The sequence below is a fragment of the Artibeus jamaicensis genome, unplaced genomic scaffold, assembly GCF_021234435.1.
Source record: "Artibeus jamaicensis isolate MK-2021 breed Jamaican fruit bat unplaced genomic scaffold, CSHL_Jam_final contig_354, whole genome shotgun sequence".
In the NCBI taxonomy this organism is placed as follows: Eukaryota; Metazoa; Chordata; class Mammalia; order Chiroptera; family Phyllostomidae; genus Artibeus; species Artibeus jamaicensis.
In genome coordinates, this window is record NW_026521803.1 from 27,639,606 (window position 1) to 27,661,730 (window position 22,125).

Below are 22,125 nucleotides of genomic sequence, written 5' to 3' on the forward strand. Positions count from 1 at the left end.
CTCCAAGAGTCTCCTAGGCTTCCAGAAACCTGCCTCGGAGCCGTGAAGCCTTGCTAAGTATTTACACCTGTATGGCCAGAGGGCACAGGGCACGCAGCTGGGTGACAGGAGCCCTGCCTAGGCTGCCCTCCCATGGGCCTGATGAGCCCAACCGCTCAGGACCCCCCTGCAGGGAAGGCAGCAGTGGAGTGCTCAGTCCTGCTGCACTCGTGCGGTGCCATGTCTGATCCCTTTGCGACTGTCAGTCGGGGAGGGTGTGGGGTGGGGAGGGGTGCACAGATACAGGAGTGTGCTGCTCGCTCTCCTGCTGCCTCTTCATCAAGGTCGAGACCCCCTTGACAGCAGCTCTCTGTCCACTTGCCCACAGAGAGCCCCAGGCAAGAGGTGTAAATAACCCTGACGTTCCCTTCTCCCCTTTCCCCGCCAGGAATGCAGCAGCAACCAGGCTGTTCCAGGCACCCACTGCCTTCCGCTCAGGTCTCAGCTGTGTTATCACAGGCTGGGCAACCAGCGGGCTGGTGGCCGTGCATTCTCTGGGAAGTAGGGGAAAGAATCACGTGCCTTTTCACAGACTCATCAATCCCCCTGGTACAAATGCTTCCTCCTGATGTCTTCCTTTGTTTGCACTGGATTTATTAAAACTGGGAAAAGGGTGCATTTTTAGTGAGCAGAGGTCAAGATGAGTTCTTTGTGGAGTGTGGTTGGTAATAATTTAATGAGCCCAGCTTTGGGAGGGGGGGAGTGTTAATTAACTTTTGCTTAAAATACACTATCTCAATGGCATCTTCTTCATCACTCCGATGCCCTGGGAGAATCCCCCGTTCCCCATCTGCACCAGAAACAAGTCTCAGCCTGGTCACTGCTGTTACTGGAAAAGAAAGTGCAAAGAGCTGTTTTCGTGCAGCTGCAGGCGGCGGCCCAGGCTGATGGCTTCCTGTAGGTCCAGGAGACAGAGAAGGGCAGAACCCACTAGGAGTCACCCAGAGTGGCCTCTGAAGGGCCGTGGAGTTCCGGTCCACAGTGCCACGTGCCACCTTCTGGTCCCCAGTCCCAGCTCCAGGAGGCTTCAGGAAAAGACGGCCGGAAGCCCAGGTGCAGGGTGGGAAGGCGAGGTGGGGACACCCCAGCCCCTCAGACAGAAGGGAAGAGCTCTCTCCAGGTGAGCCCGTCTCCCCGCTTCTTGTCCAGCCACCTGCCACATTTGAAGATGGTGGCCACCCCCGTGCTGGTGTTGGTGACCTCCACCTTGTCCACCAGCCAGCCCGAGTAGTAGCCGCTGCTGTCGTGCTCCACACGCACTTTGCGCAGCTCACCCAGGTCCAGCGTCTCCAGGAAGAAGTGGTCGGTGCTTCCCCTCTCGAAGAGGTTTCTCATCTTCTGCTTCAGCTCCCGCTTGCCTGTGTCCCCGTTGGCCCCAAAGATGGTCACAAAGACGTTGGCATCGGTGCCGGCCCCTGGCTCATAGCCTGTCGTCACAATGACCTCGTACTTGACCGGCACCAGGCTCTGGACCTTGCTGGCAAAGCTCTCAGTTGTCTTGGTGACTTCGAATACCTTAAAGTACTTCTTCTTCCTCTTGAGGGGGATGAGGCAGTCACAGTTAAAGAAGTACCTGGAGGTGGGGGTGAGGAAGCTCAGTGGGCACCAGCCAAGGCTCACACCCTCCCCAGGACCCTAGCCATCCATAAATGATTCCCTCCCAGGTGACAAGATACTGGGACTGGAAATGTCTGCATAGAATGTGAGGATAAAGTCTCGTTTATCTTAACATTCACAGAGGCATCTCCATCCTTCCAGCTGGCTTTTAAAATTCTCCTTTTATTTTTCCCTTCGCACTCCATATCTGATGCACCAGCCAATTCTAATGAGCTGCTCTTTAAAATAGACCCCAAAACCAGCTCACCTGGAAGAGGAGGCAGGCTCTCACTATCTGCCCTGTTGCCCCTTGGTCTGAGTCACCACTGTCTGCCCCTGGAATGTATCAGGCTCCGAAGCAGTCTCCCCGCTTCTTGCTCCCTGTGGTCAGTTCTATACAGCAGCCCAGTAACCCCGGGGAGATGTAAGCCCAAGAATGCCACGCCCCTGCTCAGACCCTCCAGTGGCTTCCCAGGTTACGTACAAATCACCACCTTACCAAGGCCTGCAAGACCCTGTGGAGCAGTGGGGCAAAAATACAATAAATTAAGCAAAAAAGGCCCTATGTGATCCGAGCCTCCTCCCAGCATTTACCTTTCTGACCGGGGACAAACTCCTCTCCTCTAAGCTCCTGCCATGGCAGCCATGCTGATCCCCTCCTCTCTCAAAGGGACTGACCAATGCCTTTGCCCAGGGTTGTCACCTGCAGAGGCAGCTGAGGGGTTTGGAGCGACAGTCCCCGACAAAGCCAAGTGGAAGCGTGGCTATGGAATGTGTGCTCCCAAATCCCTCACACTTGGCTAAGTGGAACTATGTGTGTGTGTGTGTGTGTGTGTGTGTGTGTACACATGCTTGTGGAGCGTGGAGTGCAAAGATTAGGAGAAAGTCCTCTACTGAAGAAGCCACCACAAGGAGAAGCAAGTTCACGGCCAAGAGAAATGGTCTTGGACCCAAAAGCTCCTTGCCTACCACCCCCCCTTCCACACCTCCCCAGTGTGGTCAGTGAGTGCACTGATTACCAAGCAGGAAGTCAGAGGGCACAGCAGAAAAACGCTGCACTGGGTTGGGGGGGCCCGCTCCCGCCCTGCTGCCTGCGGACCTGAGGCCAGCCACATCCTCGCCCAGACCTGGGTTTTCCCATCAGCAACACCAGAGGTCTGGATTGAACGGCTACGGTTTCCTCCCACGCCAAATTGCTATTGTAAGGGCTTTGGAAAGAAACAATTCTGGCACTGGCTAACGACCTCACGAGCACAGTCCTGCGCAGGCACGCCCGGTGGGAGAAAATCAGACCCATTTTAGAGGAAAACCCAGGACAGCCAAAAAAAAAACCCCTGGCTTTTGCAATCTTACTAAATGCCAGGCCTTTGCATTCTCACACCTTTCATTCCCACAACAGGCCTGGGTTGCAGGCCTTTCACAGGAGGGGAAACCAAGGCTTGGAGAACAGAGGCTGCTGCACGAGGGGACACAGAGCCGGGGCCCAGAGCCAGCCATTTAAAGACACTTCACAGGACATTCCTGTTCTGTTGGGAAGTTCTGTCTTCCCCCAATTTATCTTGATAAATCTGGATTGTTGTTACGAAGCACACTTTCTTAGTGGGGGATACCCTTGCATTCTTTGTTTAAAATTAAAAAAATGTATTTCTTTATGCATATGCTCACTAATATACATAATTCCCTATAAATGCACAAATCAGATGATCATATGCGTGTGTTTCTAAATGCATTCCTTTTTTTTTTTTTCCCTTTGGCGCTCACTCCTTTTCCTCCCTCACTCCAGCATCCCACGGTCGCCTCAGGTGACCCATCACAGTCGCAGGTGGGTCTGGCCCAGTTCCCCTCCAGCCCCCAACCCTGCTCAGACCCTGCCTCCACCGCAGGCACACGGGGGTCAACATGCCACCTCCGCAATGGCATTGTGCAATCTGCGTTTTCCCATAACTTGCTTTTCTCACTCCACAGTCCTTCCTGGGACTTGTTCCAAGCCATCTGGTACGTATTTAATTCATTATTTTTAATGGCTGAACAATATTCCCTGGTGTAGCTATAAGAAAATGTTTTCTAATAGACATCATAAAAGATCCCCAAACTGCGGGACCTCGGGGCTTTGCAGAGTCAAGACTCGCTGCGGAAGGACGCCTGCCCGCTACGCACTCCCCCCCCCCCCGCAAATAGGCGGGGGGTCATCCGCGAAAGTGAAGGCAACTGCTGAGAATCACGAGCACACAAGCAGCTGAATATGTGAAAAAACGCGCACAGTGCGATGATACTTCGGTGAACGGTGTGCATGTGAGGTGTCAGGAAAAGGCCAGAGAGGAGAGGGTCCCCGCCTGCTGACCACAGCAGCCTCTGACGGGCAGGGCTCCGGGGAATCTTCCCTGCCCCGTACCCACTTTCTTTGTGTTACTTCCCTTTTATGATGACTATGTATCAGATATGCTGTTGGGACAGGACAACGGAGCTGTTTGGGGTCTTAAAGAAACACCGGCCTCTCCGCGCGTCCTCACACCGAATCCCCGAGGATACAGAAGAGCCGCGGGAAAGCGGCGCGCGTGGCTGCACAGCAGCCGGAGCGGGAAGCCGTGGGAAGGTGAAGATCCGAGATTACTGTGTTCCCAGGCGCGAGATGAAATCCGTTTGCACGTCGAGGGAAGCCAAAGGTTGTGTTCAGCGTGGCGGTGGGAAGGGACTGCGGAGGCACACGCAGGGCTAGGGGGTGGTTTTCAGGGTGTTCTAGAACATCGACACGTCAGTCATCTCGATGATTAAACATGCCTGCCCAGTCCCCGCGGAATGGGGGTGCTGTTCCGGGGGTGAAGGTTGCCGTCCACCAGAAACCACAGGCCTGAGACCTGCACTGAGGACCTCTGAGAGCCCCAGGCTGATCCTTCCCCTGCCTCCTGCCTCTAGAACGTATCTAGCTCGCCCCCCAGAAGGAGACACCCAGGCACAGAGAGGTGATGGGTAATTGCCTGAGGCCACCCAGGTGACCTGTCACCTGGGGGTCTGGTCTCTCTGCCCTCTTTCCTTCTTTCCTTCCGGAGAAGCGCTGTCCGGAGGACATCCCACCTTCCCCGTCTACCCGGGACAAACTGATGAGAGGCCACACCCTTGCTGGTGAAGGAGAAGAGGCTTTCCTGGGGGTGGGGCTTCCTTCCACTGGATGAGAAGTCCCCTGCCTCAGCGCTGGGACTGTGGGACGGGCAGGTCATGGGCTGGGCCTTCATGTCCTCTCCTCCGGAGCCCGGAAGGTACTGGCAGTGCTGAGGTCTTTGGCTGTTTCTCGCTCACAGCCAACATGGTCCATTTAAAGCTAACTCAACGGATGACTATTTTATTATTGTATTATCTAGCAGGAGTTTTTTGTTTAGTTTGGGGGTTTGCAGGGGAGCAGTATCAGCAGCCACGTTGCCTGTGACCAAGAGGCAGTAACCGGCTGCAGAAGAAGCTTTGACCAGACCCCGGCTTGCTGGGTGATTCGGTGACTCTTCTCCGCACTCTGTGACCCAGCTCGCGAGCCCACACCTGTGTTGCTCCCAGCAGCCCTGCCCGGTGACTCCTAGGAGGGCCACGAATAACACTGCGGTGCAAGACGGAAGCTGCTATATGGAATTGTGTCCCCCTCAAACTCACAGGCTGAAATCCCAACCCCTGGTGTGGTGGTATTTGGAGGTGAGGCCTTTGGAAGTTAACTAGGCTTAGATGAGGTGCTGAAGGTGGGGATCCCACGGTGAGATTAGAAGCCTTAAAAGCAGAGGAAAAGACACCAGAGCTCACTTGCTCTCTTTCTCTGCCAAGTGAGGATGCAGCAAGCCAGGAAGAGAAGCCTCATCAGAACCCAAACCATGCTCGAACCCCGGCCTCAGCCTTCCAGCCCCCAGACAGTGGGGGAAAAAATGTCTGTTGTTTGAGTCACCCAGCCTGAAATACGTTGTTATGGCAGCCTGAGCTGGCTGAGACGGAAGTCCAGAAGTCAGAACTCTTTCCCACCCGTTCCCAAAGTGGAAGCTTGGTGAGAGGGGGCCAGTTCCAGGGACCTGCAGGCCGCAGGTTGAGCGTGGACACGCATTGCTCGGAGAGGTGTGGCTCCTGAAGCTGGAGCCTGCAGCTGAGGGACCTGCCTGCAGCGAGCAGGCCTGCCCCTGTGCTGCTTCTCTCTGGTGTGCTTATTGTGAAAGGTGTGGCCGAGGGCAGGTCGAGCCCCAAAAGTGTACACAAAGGGTCTTGAGGGGCCAGCAGCAGTTTTGGGGGGGAGTGTGCCCCAATAAGAGTTTGACCTTGGCTCTGTCTCACTCCTCAGGGCCACCTCCCGGAGGCAAGCATTGTCCTCAGCTTCCCCTTTCTCCTCTCCTGGCTCCTTTGCAGTGTCTTTCCTGCCTTCCAGAGCCTCAGACTCTTTCTGGCTTCCAAAGTGGTTACCAAGTGGTTTTAATTAGTCAAACTGATGACTGCGGAGTGTTACCCAGGTAACTAAGACTCTTAATCTTTCAAAAATGCCTGAGTCCCCAGGTAGACCCCAGTGGGGCAAATGCAAAGCTCCTTATCTAGGGTCCTCGGAGGCAGGTGGGCTGTGACATCACCCCAGCTGTCTCTGGTCCCCACCCTGCCCACACAGATGGTGGCCTTCCACTGTGACCGTGGAAGCAGCAGGTTTCAAAGCTGCATTTCTTTGTCATTATACAGTGATGGAAAGGGACGGAAAGGCAAGTCTCTGCTGTCTGGCACTGTCTGACTTGCTCAGCATTCTTCAAAAGCATCCATGGAATAAAAGGCAGGAGCACCTGAGGTCCCCTGGTCTGGCCCCCTCCCCTGGGGCAGGCCTATGGTTCTGATAGTGCTAGAACCAGTGCAGCTGCCTCTTCCTTTCCTGCCTCACAAGCTTCCTGAACAAGGTGACCTTGGCCTCAAAGGGGACACCCCCCTGCACCAGGTTGTCTTCCCATGGTCCAGCCTTGGGCTCCTGCAGGGGGACAGGGGACACACATACGTACACATTGCCATACTCCATCTCGGTGATGGTGATGGTCTTGACATGCCAGAGCAGCTCTCTCTTGGGAATGAACCGGTCGTTTCTAGCAAGGTGGCCCACACAGAGGGCGGCGATGTCCCCCAAGTAGACACTGTCGAACTCAAATGTGTCTGTGGTTCCCCTGTAGGACATAAAGATGTGGTCAATCAGAGCTACCGTGCCCACTGAGGGAAGTAAGCGTTTATTGAGTACCTACTGTATTCTAGCCTCTGGCTGGAGCAACAGGGATAGAATGCCAAGCAAGAGCCAATGTCAGGCCTCCACTTCTGAAGGCGTTCAGACTAGTTTTGGAGGAAGACAATCATGACCATTAAAAAGTTCTGCCTGCTCCCTGGTCCCAGAACCAGTGGATGATAACAACACATGAACTTGAGAGAGGTGTATGAGGCCCTGGGCCCAGGGTATTAGACAGAGGAGGGCATGGGATGAGAGAAGGAGCGAACAGTCCTCTGATGTGGACCTAACTTGGCAAAGTGGTGGGATGGGAGTTGCTGACATCTCCGGGGAGTTGCTGGCGTGGCTGGAGGTTGGGCTCAGTGAGGGAAATGCAGGGAAAGGAGAGGGGCTGCAGCAGCCTGTACGTGCCTGCCGATCAAAGGAGTTCAGACTTCGTGCTGACCTAGAGGGAGTTAAGATAAAAGGTGTAGTGGGTTATGGGAAGGAGAGACTTTGTTTAAGCAACTTTGGAGGGAGTGGGGGGATGAGGTGGGCATCTGAGCAGCTTGGAGGCAGCACTGATGCAGGGGAAGGGGTGAGATTCTCCAGGGGGCGTCTGTCCAGAGGGAGCGGTGAGGAGAGGCCCCTTTACATGAGACCCAATTTTGGTTTTCCTGTAAGGATCTTAGACGTTCTCACTTCCTTCTTTCCTTCTAACTAGCACTTAATTCTACGCTGTCTCACATGATTCCTTTGCGTGTTTATGGGCAGGTATCTTCCTTTTCAACTAGACTGTGAGTTCTTTGTCTGAGTGGGTGTGGGATAAAAAAACATCTTCAGTGATTCTGGGTCTTGTAGCACAGTAGGGTCTCTTAAATTAATTAATTAATTAATTAAGCATTGCTGTAGCTTTCCATTAACATTTTAAAGACTGAAATACATTTGACATATAACGTTGCATAAACCTAAGGCGGACAGCACGTCCCTTTGGTAATATACACTGTGCTGCAATTGCCAGTGTAGTGATAAAAAGCATTGCAACCACGTTACAGAATTACTCTTTCTCCATAGCGGTTGCAGTAACTAAGTTCTAGTCTCTTATGGTGGGCTCATGTTCAATGGCAGTTCCCTCCTAGCTTTCCATTTTATAAATCTCCTGTTTCATCCCTAGCAGCTCCCATGGGGTTGGCACACAGTAGGTACTCAATAGGCACTTGCAGTTGAAGCCCATTAATATGCCCACAGCTCCTACCAGCCACGGTTGATCCTTGAGGGCCCTCTCTTACCCACCCCACCCACCCCCATTCCCCTGTGAGCACCCTTCTTCGTACTTCCTAAAGGCCCGCTGTCTAGAAGAATTTTCCACGAGGAACTCTTTGGATCGGTTCTTTCTGCCCTCCAGGATGAGCCAGACGTTCTCCCTGGTTTCACCTCCGTTGCCTGTTTCTATGACGATCTCGTAGGCTGCGGTAGAGAAGGTGGGAGAGGTCAGAGGAGGGGAGTAGCACCCACCATCAGGGCTGCTCCCTCCGGCCCCTACATTAGGTCTTAGACCAAGCCCGGGGTGTGGTTGGGGCAGGTTAAAACGGCCACAGTTGAGGCAATATAAATAGAATCTGCCCTGATTTGGGGCTGAAGTGATGTTCCTATTTTATTTATAGTAGCAGCCTCTTTGCCTGGTGAACTTGGTAGCTTCTGGGAGTGAAGCAACAGCCACAGCTGCCTCCAGGAAGCAGGTTTCCAACAGATGCCGGGGCCTGGCTCTCAGGGATGGAGAGCCCCTGTGATGCAGAGTGAGATCCAATACAAAGAATAGGGAGGAGAGGAGGGGTCTGCTACAGAAAGGGACTGGAAAGCCCCAGGCAGGCAAGGCTGTGGGAGAGCTTCCACTCTCTCTATCAAGGGGTCCCACTTCCCATTCTTGTCTCAGTTTTCAGTCGGGGGTCAGGCTCAGCATCACAGCCTCCTCCCCTCCACTTCCCACAAGCACGTCTGCATTCATTCGTCCAACGTTTGTTAAATGGGTGCCAAGTGTCAGGACTGGGCTAGACTCTAGTTGACACTGGCACTCAATCTCTAGTCCCTGACACACACACTGATTACACTTTGGACAAAGGTCCAAAGTACCACAGGCCAAGAGGGAAAACCTGGCTCCTGGTTACCTCTCTCATCTAGAACTCCCTGCCTTGCCCCTCCAGCCACTCCACCTGCTCCCCCGCTGTTCCCCGGAGCACCGCCGCAGGCTTCTGCCTTGGAGCTCTGCAGTGATTGCTCTCTGTCTGCACTACTTCCCCCTCCCCCTACTCCACCCCCTACACTAGTTTAGCTCACTCCTCACCTGCTTCTATTTCTTACTCAAACGTTACCACTCCACTGAGGTCTACCCCAACTACAACCAGTAAAATTCCAACCTGATTTCCCTCAGCACCCCTGGCTTGCCTTACCTCTTATGATCTCTTGTCCCTATCACTATTTCCTTCTAACACGCTATGTAATTTAGTTATTATTTTATTTATTGAACACATGCTCCATGAGTGCAAGGGTTTCATTTTGCTCGCTCATAAATCCCACGTGCCCAGAACAGTGCCCAGCACATAAAAACTCATAAATAGTTGCTAAGTGAATGAATGAATTTGGGGGCTAATCATGGGAATTGTCGTGAAGCGGGTGCCATTTCAGCTTGGACTTGAAGAAGAGCCATGGCTATGATCAGCAGAAAGTGGAGGAATGTTCCAGGCAGAGGGAGAAGCATAAGAAGACCCTGAGGGGCATGACTGGGGCTTGAAGTCCACTGCAGACCTGATCCCCAGGGGCCAGGCCAGGGGCGGAGCCAGCACACAGAAGGACATAACAAATATTTGCTCAGAGTGTCCCTATACATGCAGCTCTTACAGTGGTAAATTCATTGGTGAGGGTTCGGGGTTCTGGTCCAAAGGAGTCACTCTATTTCTGTGCCTTTATCTCAGAGATGTGATGAAGACGATTAAGAAGAGAGATGGCTATGCCTGCTGCTCCCTGTGATGTGCCCCCAGCTCCTCAGCCTCCCTTTGCCTTTGTGACTTTTCTCAAGGAGAACCTCTGCTATCTGAAACAGAGAATGAATCTGAGCACAGAGCTGGGTAGACCACCGTGGGAAGAGATACGCAGAGCGCACGTAACACCTGCAGGAGGTGAGGACCTGTGGAGCCCTGCCTAGGGTGGCAAGCAACATGGGGTGGCTGGGCTACTGTCAGGAACTAGAAGCCATCCCAGGGCAGAGAGCGATCCCACTGCTCCCAACTTTGTTCCCAGCAGAGGGTTACGTGTGCCCTGCAAACCAGACCCCTGTGAATTCAGAGTGAATCCTGGGAGTTGGTAAGGAAATGGTTTGGAGCAGGGAGCTCAAGGAGCCTCCATGCTCATTATGATAAACCCTTGGGGTAGGATTGCCAGTGGGCCCTGGCTGGTGTGGTTCAGTGGACTGAGCACCAGCCTACAAACTGGAAGGTCATCAGTTGGATTCCCTGTCAGGCCGCATGCCTGGATTGCAGGGAGGTGTGTGAGAAGCAACCAATCAAAGTTTCTCTCTCATGTCAATGCTCCTCTTCTCTCTCTTTCTCCCTTCCCACCTCTCTAAAAATAAATAATTAAAATATTTAAAAAAATTAAAGATTGCCAGTGGTTTTCAGCTTCAGCTACACATGAATCAAGTGTTTGCTGAGGGCCTGGAGCAGCTTCTGGAACTGCTAATGAGAATCACAGGTGAAGGCAGGGAACAGGGGGGTAAATGAGGTGGGGCAGTCGGTCAGTTGGAGGACCAGCCAGGCTTAATCCTAACAAGTCTGCCTGTGGTGGTTCAGAGTCCCCGGCTGGGAATCAGGTCACCTGGGTCCTACTAGCTACAAATGGGCCTTAGGTGTGTCCCTTCACCTTTCTGGCTTTCTGTTTTCCTTACCCATGATAGAGAGGCATGCGCCGGCTCATGGCTGAGTGGTGGGAAGACTGTGGGGGCATAATGAGAACAAGGTTATGGAGGGCTTTCCGCATATGAATCTCTGTTCAAGTATGAGAGGGTGTCTAGAGGTGCCTCTGGGTCACAGACACTGAACATAAGTGCCACATGAGCTGGGTCTCTGTTTTATTTGTTGGTGTATCCTCAGAACTCAGAGTAGGCTGTGGCACTTAGTAGGTATTCAATGGTTAAGTAAAGGTAGCTGAGGGTTGGTTGTTTGGGTGCAGTGGTATCCTTCCCTCTCTCCAAGATAAGCTTCCATCTGAGGACAAAGGTGCGGCTGTCTGTGCCCTAGTGGGCAGGGTAAGAGGGTGCCACTCTGCCCCCTGTAGGCTCCTAGTAAAGACAGACTGACCCAGGTGTCTCCCAGGCTCTGGACCCTGCTCTCCCATCTCCAGTCCATACACATCCTTCTAGAACTAATACTCGTGCTGCCTACCCTTTTCAATCTCCCTGCCAACCCCAATCCCACAGTCTTAGCTGCTGTTAGGCAGGAGATCTGTGAGGGAGACTCAGTGATTACCCTCCAAGCCTCACAAGTATCTCCTCTCCTGGATGCTGATAGCTTGAGGAGCCTTTGCTGCTCTCTTGGCACTGGGTAAGGGGCTTATGTTGCTCCCTCTAACATGATTGTGAGGCTCCAAGGAAAAGGATGGCACCTTCTTCTATTCACTAAGCACTAACTGCACACCCGTTAGGTCCCAAAGCCGACAGAACTGCAGAGGGCTGCACACATGAGTGCTTCCATCCCTGATTTCTAGGAGCTTACAGTTGTGTAGGGAGACTAACATATGTACAAGAGTTAATACAAATAAACGTGGGGTCACAAAGCAGTGTGCATCACTCGTAGCATCTAAATTAAACCTGGGCACCCGTAACTCCTCAGTAAGTGCAATTACAGAAGCTAGGAGTCCACTCTAAATTAGGGCAGGAAACCTCATACAGATATGTTGAAAAATGGGTGCTTGTCCCTCATTTGAATGCTCCCAGGGACATCAGTGCTCAGTACCTCTCAAAGTAGCTAATGTCACCTTTCAGTAGTTTGGGTGGTATGGCAGAGATGGGTGGGTGGCTTTCCACCAAAGATCCACGTTTCCATTCTGCAGTATAGTGTTTGCTAGAAAGAGCTGTCCAGCCAGGGACTACATTTCCCAGGTGTCCTTGCATTGAGGTGGAGCCACATGACTCGTTTTCACCAATAGAAAGTGAGTCAATGTGTTAAGGTAGAGGAGTATGCCCTCTCTTTTCCCTTCTAAAAGAAATGTGGGAGCCATGTGTTGAAAATAGCTGGCACAGATAAAAAGAGCTTGGGTCCTTGAACTATGGTATGGAAGAGAGACTTCCTGCCAAACATCAGCAGTGGACTATTACATGAGTAAGAAATAAATTTTGTTGTGTTAAGCCACTGAGATTTAGGGTTTATCTCTTATTACAGCTAGTGTTATCTGAATAACCAAGGTTGGGAAATCCTTTCTTTACACTGGGCCCCACCTTGGACAAGGCTTCCTTATTCTGTCAGACCCAGACCCTGGTATCTGCATTGAGGAAACACCTCCCTAGTCCCGATGGCCACCCACCCTTGGGGTCAATTACTCTTTACCTTTAAATATTCCCTGAAGAAGGGATCACAGAGAAGGTGGCTGATGGAGATGCTGGCTCCCCCCTTCTCCTAACACCCTGCACATTCTGTTTCCAGGAACGCTGATGGCCACAGGCATCAGTTGGATGGAGTCCATGATATAAAAATGAACTGGAGAGAGCTTCAGACTTCCTAGCTCAGCCCTCAGGGCAGGGAGAGCTTGTCCCCAGTGGGTTTTCCTCCTACCTAAGTAGTCTCCGAAATTCAGGGCCATGATCTGATACCAGTAGCTTGGCTGTTGCAGGTTCACCTAGGGGTTTTACTTATGCATCTCCACAACAGCCATTCTCTTCATTAGCCATCTGATTTTCCTCCAGCTGTACCAGACCCTTCTTTAGACTTGTCAACACTGTCTCCCACCTTTCTCCTAAGCTAATTCCCGTTTAACTGAAGATTCAGCCCAAACATCACAGCAAGGCTGAGCCCACCAATCTCCCCACATACTGGTCTCCTCCAGCTCATCATGGATCTCATTGTTGGCGCAGGCAAAGTCGCGGAGTGTCTGTCTGTCGCCCTCAGTCTTGGAGAGCCAGCAGTCACATTGGAAGCGAAAGGTCTCATCACGGGAGTTGTCCTTCACATCAATGTAGCTCAAGTGCCAGCCTGGAAATATCCCTGTGGGAGAAGATGGTGGGGCCTGGAGATGTGCATGCTCCTCCTCTCCTCTCAAACCCCCATGCCCCTGGCCCTCTGGCTGTGTGGCCCTGGACAAGTTCTCTGTCTTCTCTAGGCCTTGTTCTCCTTGTTGATGAAAAGAGGGCTTGGGTTAGATGACTTCTGAGGGCTCCTCTAGCCCAGAGAATACAATTCTCTTGAAAACACTCTTAACTTGGAGTTCATGAACCTTAAAGGATTTGCGTGTGGGATTTAAGCAGTCTGTGGGCCCCAGGAGATTGTGCTATAATTATACGGGGAAATTTTACCAGGGTAGGGCTCATTGCTTTATCATAGTCCCAATGGGGTCTCTGACCTAAGAAATAGACCTTTTAGAGTTCATAAAGCTGAAGGATGAATCATTTGTCTTCTTGACACCAGCATCCACCTAGCTCACACCCATTATTCTTATAGAATTGGTTCAGGCATCACCTCCTCTAGTAAGCCTTCTCCGTGTTCTCCCATTGCCTACTCAACCTGTATCAGGTGTCTTCCTTGCTTTGATGACACCCTGAAGCTGCCGTGGCCATGCCCTGACCATCCTGTTTACATGTGTCTCTTCCCCTAGATCATGAGCTTTTGCGGGCAGGAACAGGTCTTATTTGTCTTTGTTCTCCTAATGCCTAGCATAGCAACTGGAGTGTAGTAGTTGCTTAATGAAAGCCAATTGAATATGCTATGGTTTTGAGATCACTTGTTTTTTGACAATCATAGGAAGGAACAGAAATGGTGATTTCTGTAGGGTATGTTGTTAAACCGGACACATCTTGCCCTAATAGCAAGTAATCAGCTGCTTCTGTTGTAATTGGCAGTGTTTCCTTCAGAAGTGTTCCCCTCAAGTTACAGTTATCATGAATGAATCAATGTGCATTCATTCTGTGAGCTGCATACTGCCTATACTAGGTACTGGTTCTGTTATTCTCCACCCCTCAATGTCCTTGAGAACTCAGAAGGCCAAAGGGCCACATGTGGGGAGAAATCCCAGTGGCATGACAGGTTATGATGATGATTATTTCTAAGGTGCTTTATATTTCTGTGAATTTATATTATCCAAAAGAAAACATTAATAAGACTTCTGCCAAGATGGAGGCGTAGGTGGAAGCACTGTGCCTTCTCACACAACCAAGTTTAAAAATAACAAAGTTTTAGCAACAAAAATGCAGCCAAACCACAGAAAATTGAACTACACGAAAGTCTGACAATGAGGAACCCTTCAGCCAAACTGGTAAGAGGGGCAGAGCCAGCAGCAGACCAGGGTCAGGCAGGAAAGATCCACTGAACTGACCTGGGCGTGCAACCCAGGCACACTGGCAGCCATGGGCAGATCCCAGGTGTGGAGAAGCGGGCAGACCCACTGAGGGCACAAGGTGGCGGACCCACTGAGGGCAGACCGTGGTCACACATTTGAATGCAGATAAACTGGTGAAGGAGCTAGTGGCAGTACGACGGACCACGCGGGCCCCAGCGGTGGACAGCCACAGAGAGAACCGCCATTGTCCCTCTCTGACCCTGCCCCCACACACAGCATCACAAACCAGCAACCTGGTGGCCCCACCCTGGTGAACACCTCCTCGTACGTAACAGGCACGAACAGATCAAAACGTGGCTCAAGAACAACTCAGAGCCCCAGAGCCGATAAATCTAAGCGATGAAGAAATAGCTAAACTTTCAGATGCACAGTTCAAAACACTGGTGATCAGGATGCTCACAGAACTGGTTGATTTTAGTCACAAATTAGAGGAACATATGAAGGCTAAACTAATTGAAATGAATGGAAATGCACAGGAAACCAATAGTAATGGAAAGGAAACTGGGAATCAAATCAAAGGAGTGGGCCAGAAAGAGGAAAAAAAATGACCAAACAGAAAAGGATGAAGAAACAAGCATTCAAAAAAATGAGGAGAGGCTTAGGAACCTCCAGGACATCTTTAAACATTCCAACATCCAAATTATAGGGTACCAGAAGGGGAAGAGGAACAGCCATGAGTGGAAAACTTATCTGAACAAATAATAAAGGAGAATTTCCCCAATCTGGCAAAGGAAAGAGACTTCCAGGAAATCCAGGAAGCTCAGAGAGTCCAAAAGAAGGTGGACCCAAGAAGGAACACACCAAGGCACATCATAATTACATTAGCCAAGATTAAAATGAAGGAGAGAATCCTAGAAGCAGCAAGAGATAAGGGGACAGTCACCTACAAAGGAGTTCCCATCAGACTGTCAGCTGATTTCTCAAAAGAGACCTTACAGGCAAGAAGGGGCTGGAAAGAAGTATTCCAAGTCATGAAAGGCAAGGACCTACATCCAAGATTGCTCCATCCAGCAAAGCTTTCATTTAGAGTGGAAGGGCAGATAAAGCGCTTCCCAGATAAGGTCAAGTTCAAGGAGTTCATCATCACCAAGCCCTTATTATATGAAATGATAAAGGGACTTATCTAAGAAAAACAAGATAAAAAAGATGAGCAGTGAAAGGATAGCAAACTCACAGTTATTGACAACCACACCTAAAACAAAAGCAAACTAAGCAGACAGCTAGATCAGGAGCAGAACCACAGAAATGGAGATCACATGGAAGTTTAGCAACAGGGGAGTGGGAGGAGGAGGGAGGGAGAAGGTACAGGGAATAAGTAGCATGTCACGGTGGGGAGAAAATAGGGGGATGGCAAGAGTAGTGTGCAAAATGTAGAAGCTAGAGAATTTATGACACATGGACATGAACTAAGGGGGGGAAGGTGGGTGGGAGGGGTATATAGGGTGGAGGGGAATGTTGGGGGGAATTGAGACAACTGTAAAGGTATAATCAATAAAAATATTACAAAAAAGAAACAAACTAAGTGTATTTGAGATGAAATGACATAAGGTTTAGAATTTGATTTTATATCTTTCAGAAACAAAAAAGAAATTAAGAAAGAAAAACAAAAGAAAAAGGTAAAGCAAGTATGACAAATCATAATGGTTGAATCTATGTTATGAGTATGTGGGAAGTTCATTGAAATATTCCCTTCACTTTTGTGTATGTTTAAAATTTTTCATAAAAAAGAACCATTGGACAAATAAAAAAGATTAAAAGGTAGGTTCAGAGAAAGAAAATATTGCTATGCTATAAAGTTAGTTAAACATTTATAATCTGACTTACACAGTGATTTTTCAGAATCTACAACTTTTTTTGTCTGGAAAACTCTCAAACAAAATAGATTTGTCCTCCTAAATTGCTATGCAAAGGAAGCATAATGTAGCATGAATATTTTTAAACTAAATATGAAAAAGCGTGGCATAGAGAGCACTTAAGGACATGTTTAGCTGTTTTAACTTATATTAACATTTAAACTTCCATTTCTGGAGGAGAAAGTTTCTATAAAGAAGAAGTTAGGCACAGAACTTGGACTTCCTGTCCCTCTCCTGACCCTAATATCCCAACCACCTGGGTTTAATGAGGATACAGAAATGTTCCTTTCCCCACCAACGATATGGCTCTGCTCTCAGCAATGTCTTGTTGGAGGGGAAGAAGCCCAGTTCTCTGCCTACAAAGGGAAAAGAATAATATGAATGACTCAGCATTTTCCAAATGGCCATTGTAAGGTCAAGGTAATCCCATAGTCTTGGGCTATCCAGGGGAGGAATCAGTCTTTGAAGAGCCTGGCCCTTAAACCACTGTGTTGCTGTCCATGGTTCTGAAACACTTTTTTTTTTTCTTTCAGGATTTTGACAGTAGGTGATGAGATAGAATTGAGTGTCAGGTTTTTACATAAAAAAATACATGAAGAAAACTTAGAAGGTTTGGATATGCACACACTCAGTGTCAAAGATTGGCAGCCAGTGATAGAGGTCCTAGTCGGGACCCTAAAATTCATGGCCAGGTCTCAATTTTTGAAAGTTCTAAGGCACAAGAAAAAACTTTGAGTCTGGAGAAATGTAGGTTCACTGTGACTGAGTCATGAAAATACAAGAATGGACCTAAGGGATCAAAACAGGGGTATAAATAAATTCTATTAAAACTATATTAAATCCCTACTATATCATAAGCAGTCTGATATGCATCAGGGAAAGAACAATGAAGAAGACAATGGTACTTGGGGAGCTGACAGTCAAGCAAAAGAGACAGGGAACAAGCCTCTAGTTACAAATACAATGAGTGTTCCAGGAGGGACTCTGGTTAGGTAAGGAAATAGGAAGAACTTTCAGTAAGGAAGTGAGGACATAAGAGAATCTGTTAATCTATGATGATTTTAGTTCTAGAGTCTTCCTATTTTTCAGCTTAGAGGAATATAGTTGGTTTCTGAGCCCCAATTACCACTGAACTGCCTGCAGGGGTATAGGAACCCCAGCTGCAAAAGTTAAAGCAATGAGTTTGTCACCTTGAGAATTATAACTCTGGACCATCTGGTTTCACTGGACTTGAAGCTGTTGCATTTAACCCTGTTGACATTAGGCTCTCTGATGGCACTACATCCTGATTTGGTGTGCTTTATCTTGGCCCAGTGGTCTTGGATATTTTTTTTATACAGCAGCAAATCCTGAGGCAGACTTCTTCTTCTTTTTTTTTTTTGCATAGCCCCTCTGCTCTCAAGAGCACCAATATCTTGTTGATGTGTGTTGGTAGCATGGCAGAAAGTTGGAAGCCCATGGATACAATACACTTCTTTCTGATGATGGCAAGGACACAATTCCTGGTACTGTACTTCCTATATGATGGTTTGCATCAGGTGTGGGCACTGCAATGGGAGACTCGCTGCTGAATATTAGGGTAGGCAGACCCCATCTCCACCCCACTGCCATTAATCTGACAAGCCACATCCTTCTCATAAGGCTTGTGACACACACTGTGGGGCTCAATGCTTTTCCTGAGTCACTGGCAGCCCAATTAAGCACTGCAGTGCTTGTCTTGACCGAATGATCATTTGTGGAGCATCATGGGCAGCAGCTCATCCTGATCTTGTGAACCGTCTGCAGAAGCAGATGGCCTTAATGATTATGGCTCTTGTTATTACATCAGACTTTCAACCATCAGTCAACCTGCTACTGGTTCTAAGACAATGATAATGGATGATGAGAGAGTGGGAAAGAATTCAGCGGAGCCTTTTGGTTTGCTTCTTGGAAAAGAGGAGAGGTTCATCAGGCATATTTTGAGAATGTTCTACAAGCATGTTCTTTCTCACAGACTCAAAATGACCAGAATGGACAAGTAAGAAGTATCCCCATCCATTACACCCTTTTCTAGATAATACACCCTGATAACAACCGCATATGGAGACCACAGTGAACAGAGGTAGAAAAATCTGCCCTCATCTCCTCATCGTTTTTGACCCACTGGCACAGTGGCTGGGTGAGGGTGCAGGATGGACTGGCGTGCAGCATGGTGTACTGGAACAGTGTCAGAAGGCCTGGATTTGCGTGGGCTGCATTCTTTTCTTGACATGTGGTCCTGAGTAAGACATTCAGACTTCTTAGGACCTTGATATATTTTTTGGTTGTAGAAAAGACAGGTAACAAAGCGCTTTTGCTGTAGTAATTCACGAAGAGGTTGTAATGATCAAATGTTTGTATCTTTAATACCTAACTGAGCATCCGACATGTAGTGAACATTGAGTGAGTGGACACACCAAGATCTGAAAACTGGGGAGTGCTGTGCAAATATTGTCACTTATTGCCTTGAAGACTGGCTATTTCCTCTGTGCCTAATCTGAGCTTATTCCTGTTATGGAAAATATTTAACTGTTCAACTCATGCTAAAGCAAAATAGTCCAGCTCTTTAAGAAGAGACGTTTCAAACTGCCAAGTTGGGTTTCATCAGTCACCACAACAGACATACTGGTCCTCAGGACTTGGGAGAAGTGAAGACAAACAGTCAGGATGGTTCCGGGCCACTTGTGAAGGAGACTCAGAAATGCTGGGGAAGGCTCCGAGCAGATAGTTGTGGTTTCGGCTGGTTTCAGCAAAGGACTGGCAGGGTGAGTGAGAACAGTGAGAATGCAGAAAGCAGCATGTCTCAAGGAGGTGACATTTAGTATTTAACAACTAGTCACTAATTAAAACAGAACTTAAAGGCCCAATGCCAGAAAAAAAAGAAGGTCAGTGTGGGTTGAAGACAACGGAAGAATAACCAAAGAGATATTGAGAACATGGACTTCATCATAGTTATGGATGTGACAGAGTTTCCTTGGATATTTCAAAGTTAAAAATAAACTTCTCACTTGGCTTATATCCTATTCCACCATTTATATTTATAAGCAAATTTGACTAATTTTAGACTTGCTATTATAAGTAAACAAGCATAATCCTTTACAGAAAATCCATGGGAAGTGAGTTTTCTGTTTCTCAATTTTTATGTCTGAACCAGGAAGACAATGCTCCAATGTCACAGAAAATTAAGAACCATTCATCACCCCTGGGAGAGAGCAGGAGGAACTGAGCTTCATCTTGAAAGTTTGTCCAGAAACATAGGCTCTTTTAACTGATGGAAACATCAAAATGATAGTAATCAGTGTTTTTTAGTTGCCTGCCACCCTGCAGTGGAAGGATCAACATGCATCCAGGGAGACAGGGAGGGGTTTGGGTGGAGAGCTGAGGCCTGCCCTCCCCACCACCCTGACCTTAAGTGGGAGGTACCTTTGCTGTCATGCCAGACCCTCAGCTTGCAGAGGTGACCCAGGCTCAGCATGTCAGAGAAGTTGAATGTGTCTGTGTTGTTCCGCTCAAACTTGTTCCAGTTGGCCGACTGCTTCAGGGCCAGGGTCCCACTGTCCCCATTCTCCCCAAAGATGATGATGAACACGTTGGCATCAGTGCCCGCACCTGGGAATGCACAAGATGACAGCTCTGGGAGTGGGCCCCTCTGACACACAGCCTTCTGGCTCTGGTCTGCATCCTGGCATCCTTGGAAGAGCCAGGTGTGCAGACAGGCAAGTTCAGAGTCAACGAGGCCAGGGTGCAGTTGGAAAGGTCTGGAACTCTTGGGTCTCCTACTTTATCCTTCATTTATCTCTGCTTCATACATGCTGGTGGGCCAAGTACAGCCCCGGTTAGCAAGTGTGAATGGTTTAGTACAAGAATTCACCTAGTTCTGGGAACATACACCCATACTTACAAGGCATGCCATGCAGACAGGCTTTGCTGCAGTTTAGAAATACAGGTCCCCTCCTCCCCACTGTGGGTTCGGAGGAAATAGAAAAGGTTCTTGTTCCCCAAATCTACCTCTGGTTGACATACTGCACTAAAGTTCATATCATTTGCTTAAGCCAAATAGAGGTATTGACCCCAGTTAAAAACAAAATGCTTCTGGAAGTGGTGATCCTGTGAAGCTTTTTTGATGTGTACCCTGAGGTCATCAGTAAACTTACCAATTATTTGTTGAGGGTACACCACAAGGGGATCGAGGGGCTTGAAAACATGTATATGCTTGGAACTTTAAGCAAAAAGACTGAAGGCTCCACATTGAGGAGAAAAGGAAGAAGGGAAGGGCCAAAAACAAACCTTACCAGTTATACTGACCCATCAGTTATGCCTGAAATCCTACCATGAGAGCTTCACTTCTTTGGTTAAACGCTTACCTGTTGGCCCTACTACAGCCAACAAGTTGATCTGAAAGTAGCCGTTTATGATTAGTGTAAGAGAGTGTGCCAGATTCCTGCAGCAGCTCCTGGGGAGCAGACTTGTACAGGGGGGGGGCAGGTAGGCGGCATGGCCTTTGCATACACTAGTGCTTTTGCTTGGAAGGCTTCCTCTGGGGTCCCCTCTACCTCAGTGGCTTCTGTCTTTCTGGACCAGACTTTGGCTCTCCATGACCCTTGTCCTCGATCCTTTGTGCCTTCCTCTGGGTTTTCAGCATCTGTACTGACAGAACCTCACTGTCATTTGCTCCATGACAGTGTCAGACCCACAAGGGCCCAGGGTCATATATCCATGCTAAGGCCCTGGGCTCGCAGAAGATGGTTGCCAAGTACAGGGGTGTGGGAAGGAACACACAGCATCTGAGATGATGCTCGCACAACACCAGGGTGAGAAGCACTAGGGAGCAGCAGGAGGACAGAGGACCTGCTAGTCAAGCTTCATTTCTGACTGTTTGCTGACCATCTTGCTCGACACTGTTCTCCCTCACTTCTCTGAGGGAGGAGCAACAGAGCAACTCAGTCACTGGGAGGAAATACTTCTGTCCAGACAGAAAATAATACACTGTGGAAAGGACTTGCATTGATGAACTTTTGGAAGGCCATCTAAAAAAAATGTCCTGACCAGAGCCTGGGGCCTAAACCAGAACTTGAGGAGGGACAAGAGTAGTGAGAGGAGGGAGTAGGGCCTGGGGGGACGCACTGACTCACCCAGGATGTCGCTGGTCTTAACTGAGACGGTGTAGGAAGTCCACTCCATCATCTCCTCCCCATTGATGACAGCACACATTTCACACACCAGGGTCTTCTTGCCCTGCCGCTGGGATAGCCAGTCTCCATAGTAGAACATGGTCAGGTCTCCAGAGTTCATGTTTTTCAGGAGGACCTGGGTGAGAGGACCCAGTGTGAGAATGCCCTCCCTCATCTCCACCAGCCTCCCACCCACAAATGCAGCCCCTTTGGCTGAACCCCAAAGGCTCAGAATCCCTCGAGATGGGTTCTTCTGACTTAGACCCCAGGCATGTGGAAAGGGCCCTCTCCAGGACAAAGACCCTGCCCTGCGTGCCCTGCACAGGGTCGGAAACCCGCACCACGATGATTCTAGTGCAGGGATTTGGAAATGGGCAGTTTGTCCAAACATGTGTCCAAGACTGTGCACAAGAAATGTGTGCTGAGTGAATGACAGAAAATGGACCAACCAAACCACTGTCAGGCATAAACACTTGGGAATAGTGTACTGAGAAGTTGGCCAGATTGTCCTTGGCGTGAGCACCATACTGTTGGCTCAAGAAAAATCTGTTCATGGCCTGAGGGGGACTCGGGACAGATGTCCTTTGATGTACAGGGGATGAGAGGACTGATTCCGGGGGAAGTAGGGGTCCAAGATGGAGAAAGAGGCAGCCACCTAACTGCGTGA

At 49.3% G+C, this 22,125-nt stretch overlaps 1 protein-coding gene across 2 annotated transcripts in view; it reads right to left on the reverse strand.

The window, feature by feature from the left end:
• Positions 1-530: 530 nt before the first annotated feature.
• LOXHD1 (lipoxygenase homology PLAT domains 1) overlaps positions 531-22,125 on the reverse strand; it is a 132,999-nt gene continuing 111,404 nt past the window's right edge. For both annotated transcript variants that reach the window (XM_037165012.2, XM_037165011.2), the window contains 6 exons: positions 21,420-21,594; positions 19,711-19,896; positions 12,898-13,068; positions 8,155-8,287; positions 6,630-6,788; positions 531-1,612 (listed from right to left, as the gene is read on the reverse strand). In XM_037165012.2, coding sequence (XP_037020907.2) covers positions 1,132-1,612; positions 6,630-6,788; positions 8,155-8,287; positions 12,898-13,068; positions 19,711-19,896; positions 21,420-21,594 — 1,305 coding nt within the window. In that variant the 3' untranslated portion in view covers positions 531-1,131. The remainder of the gene's footprint in view (positions 1,613-6,629; positions 6,789-8,154; positions 8,288-12,897; positions 13,069-19,710; positions 19,897-21,419; positions 21,595-22,125) is intronic.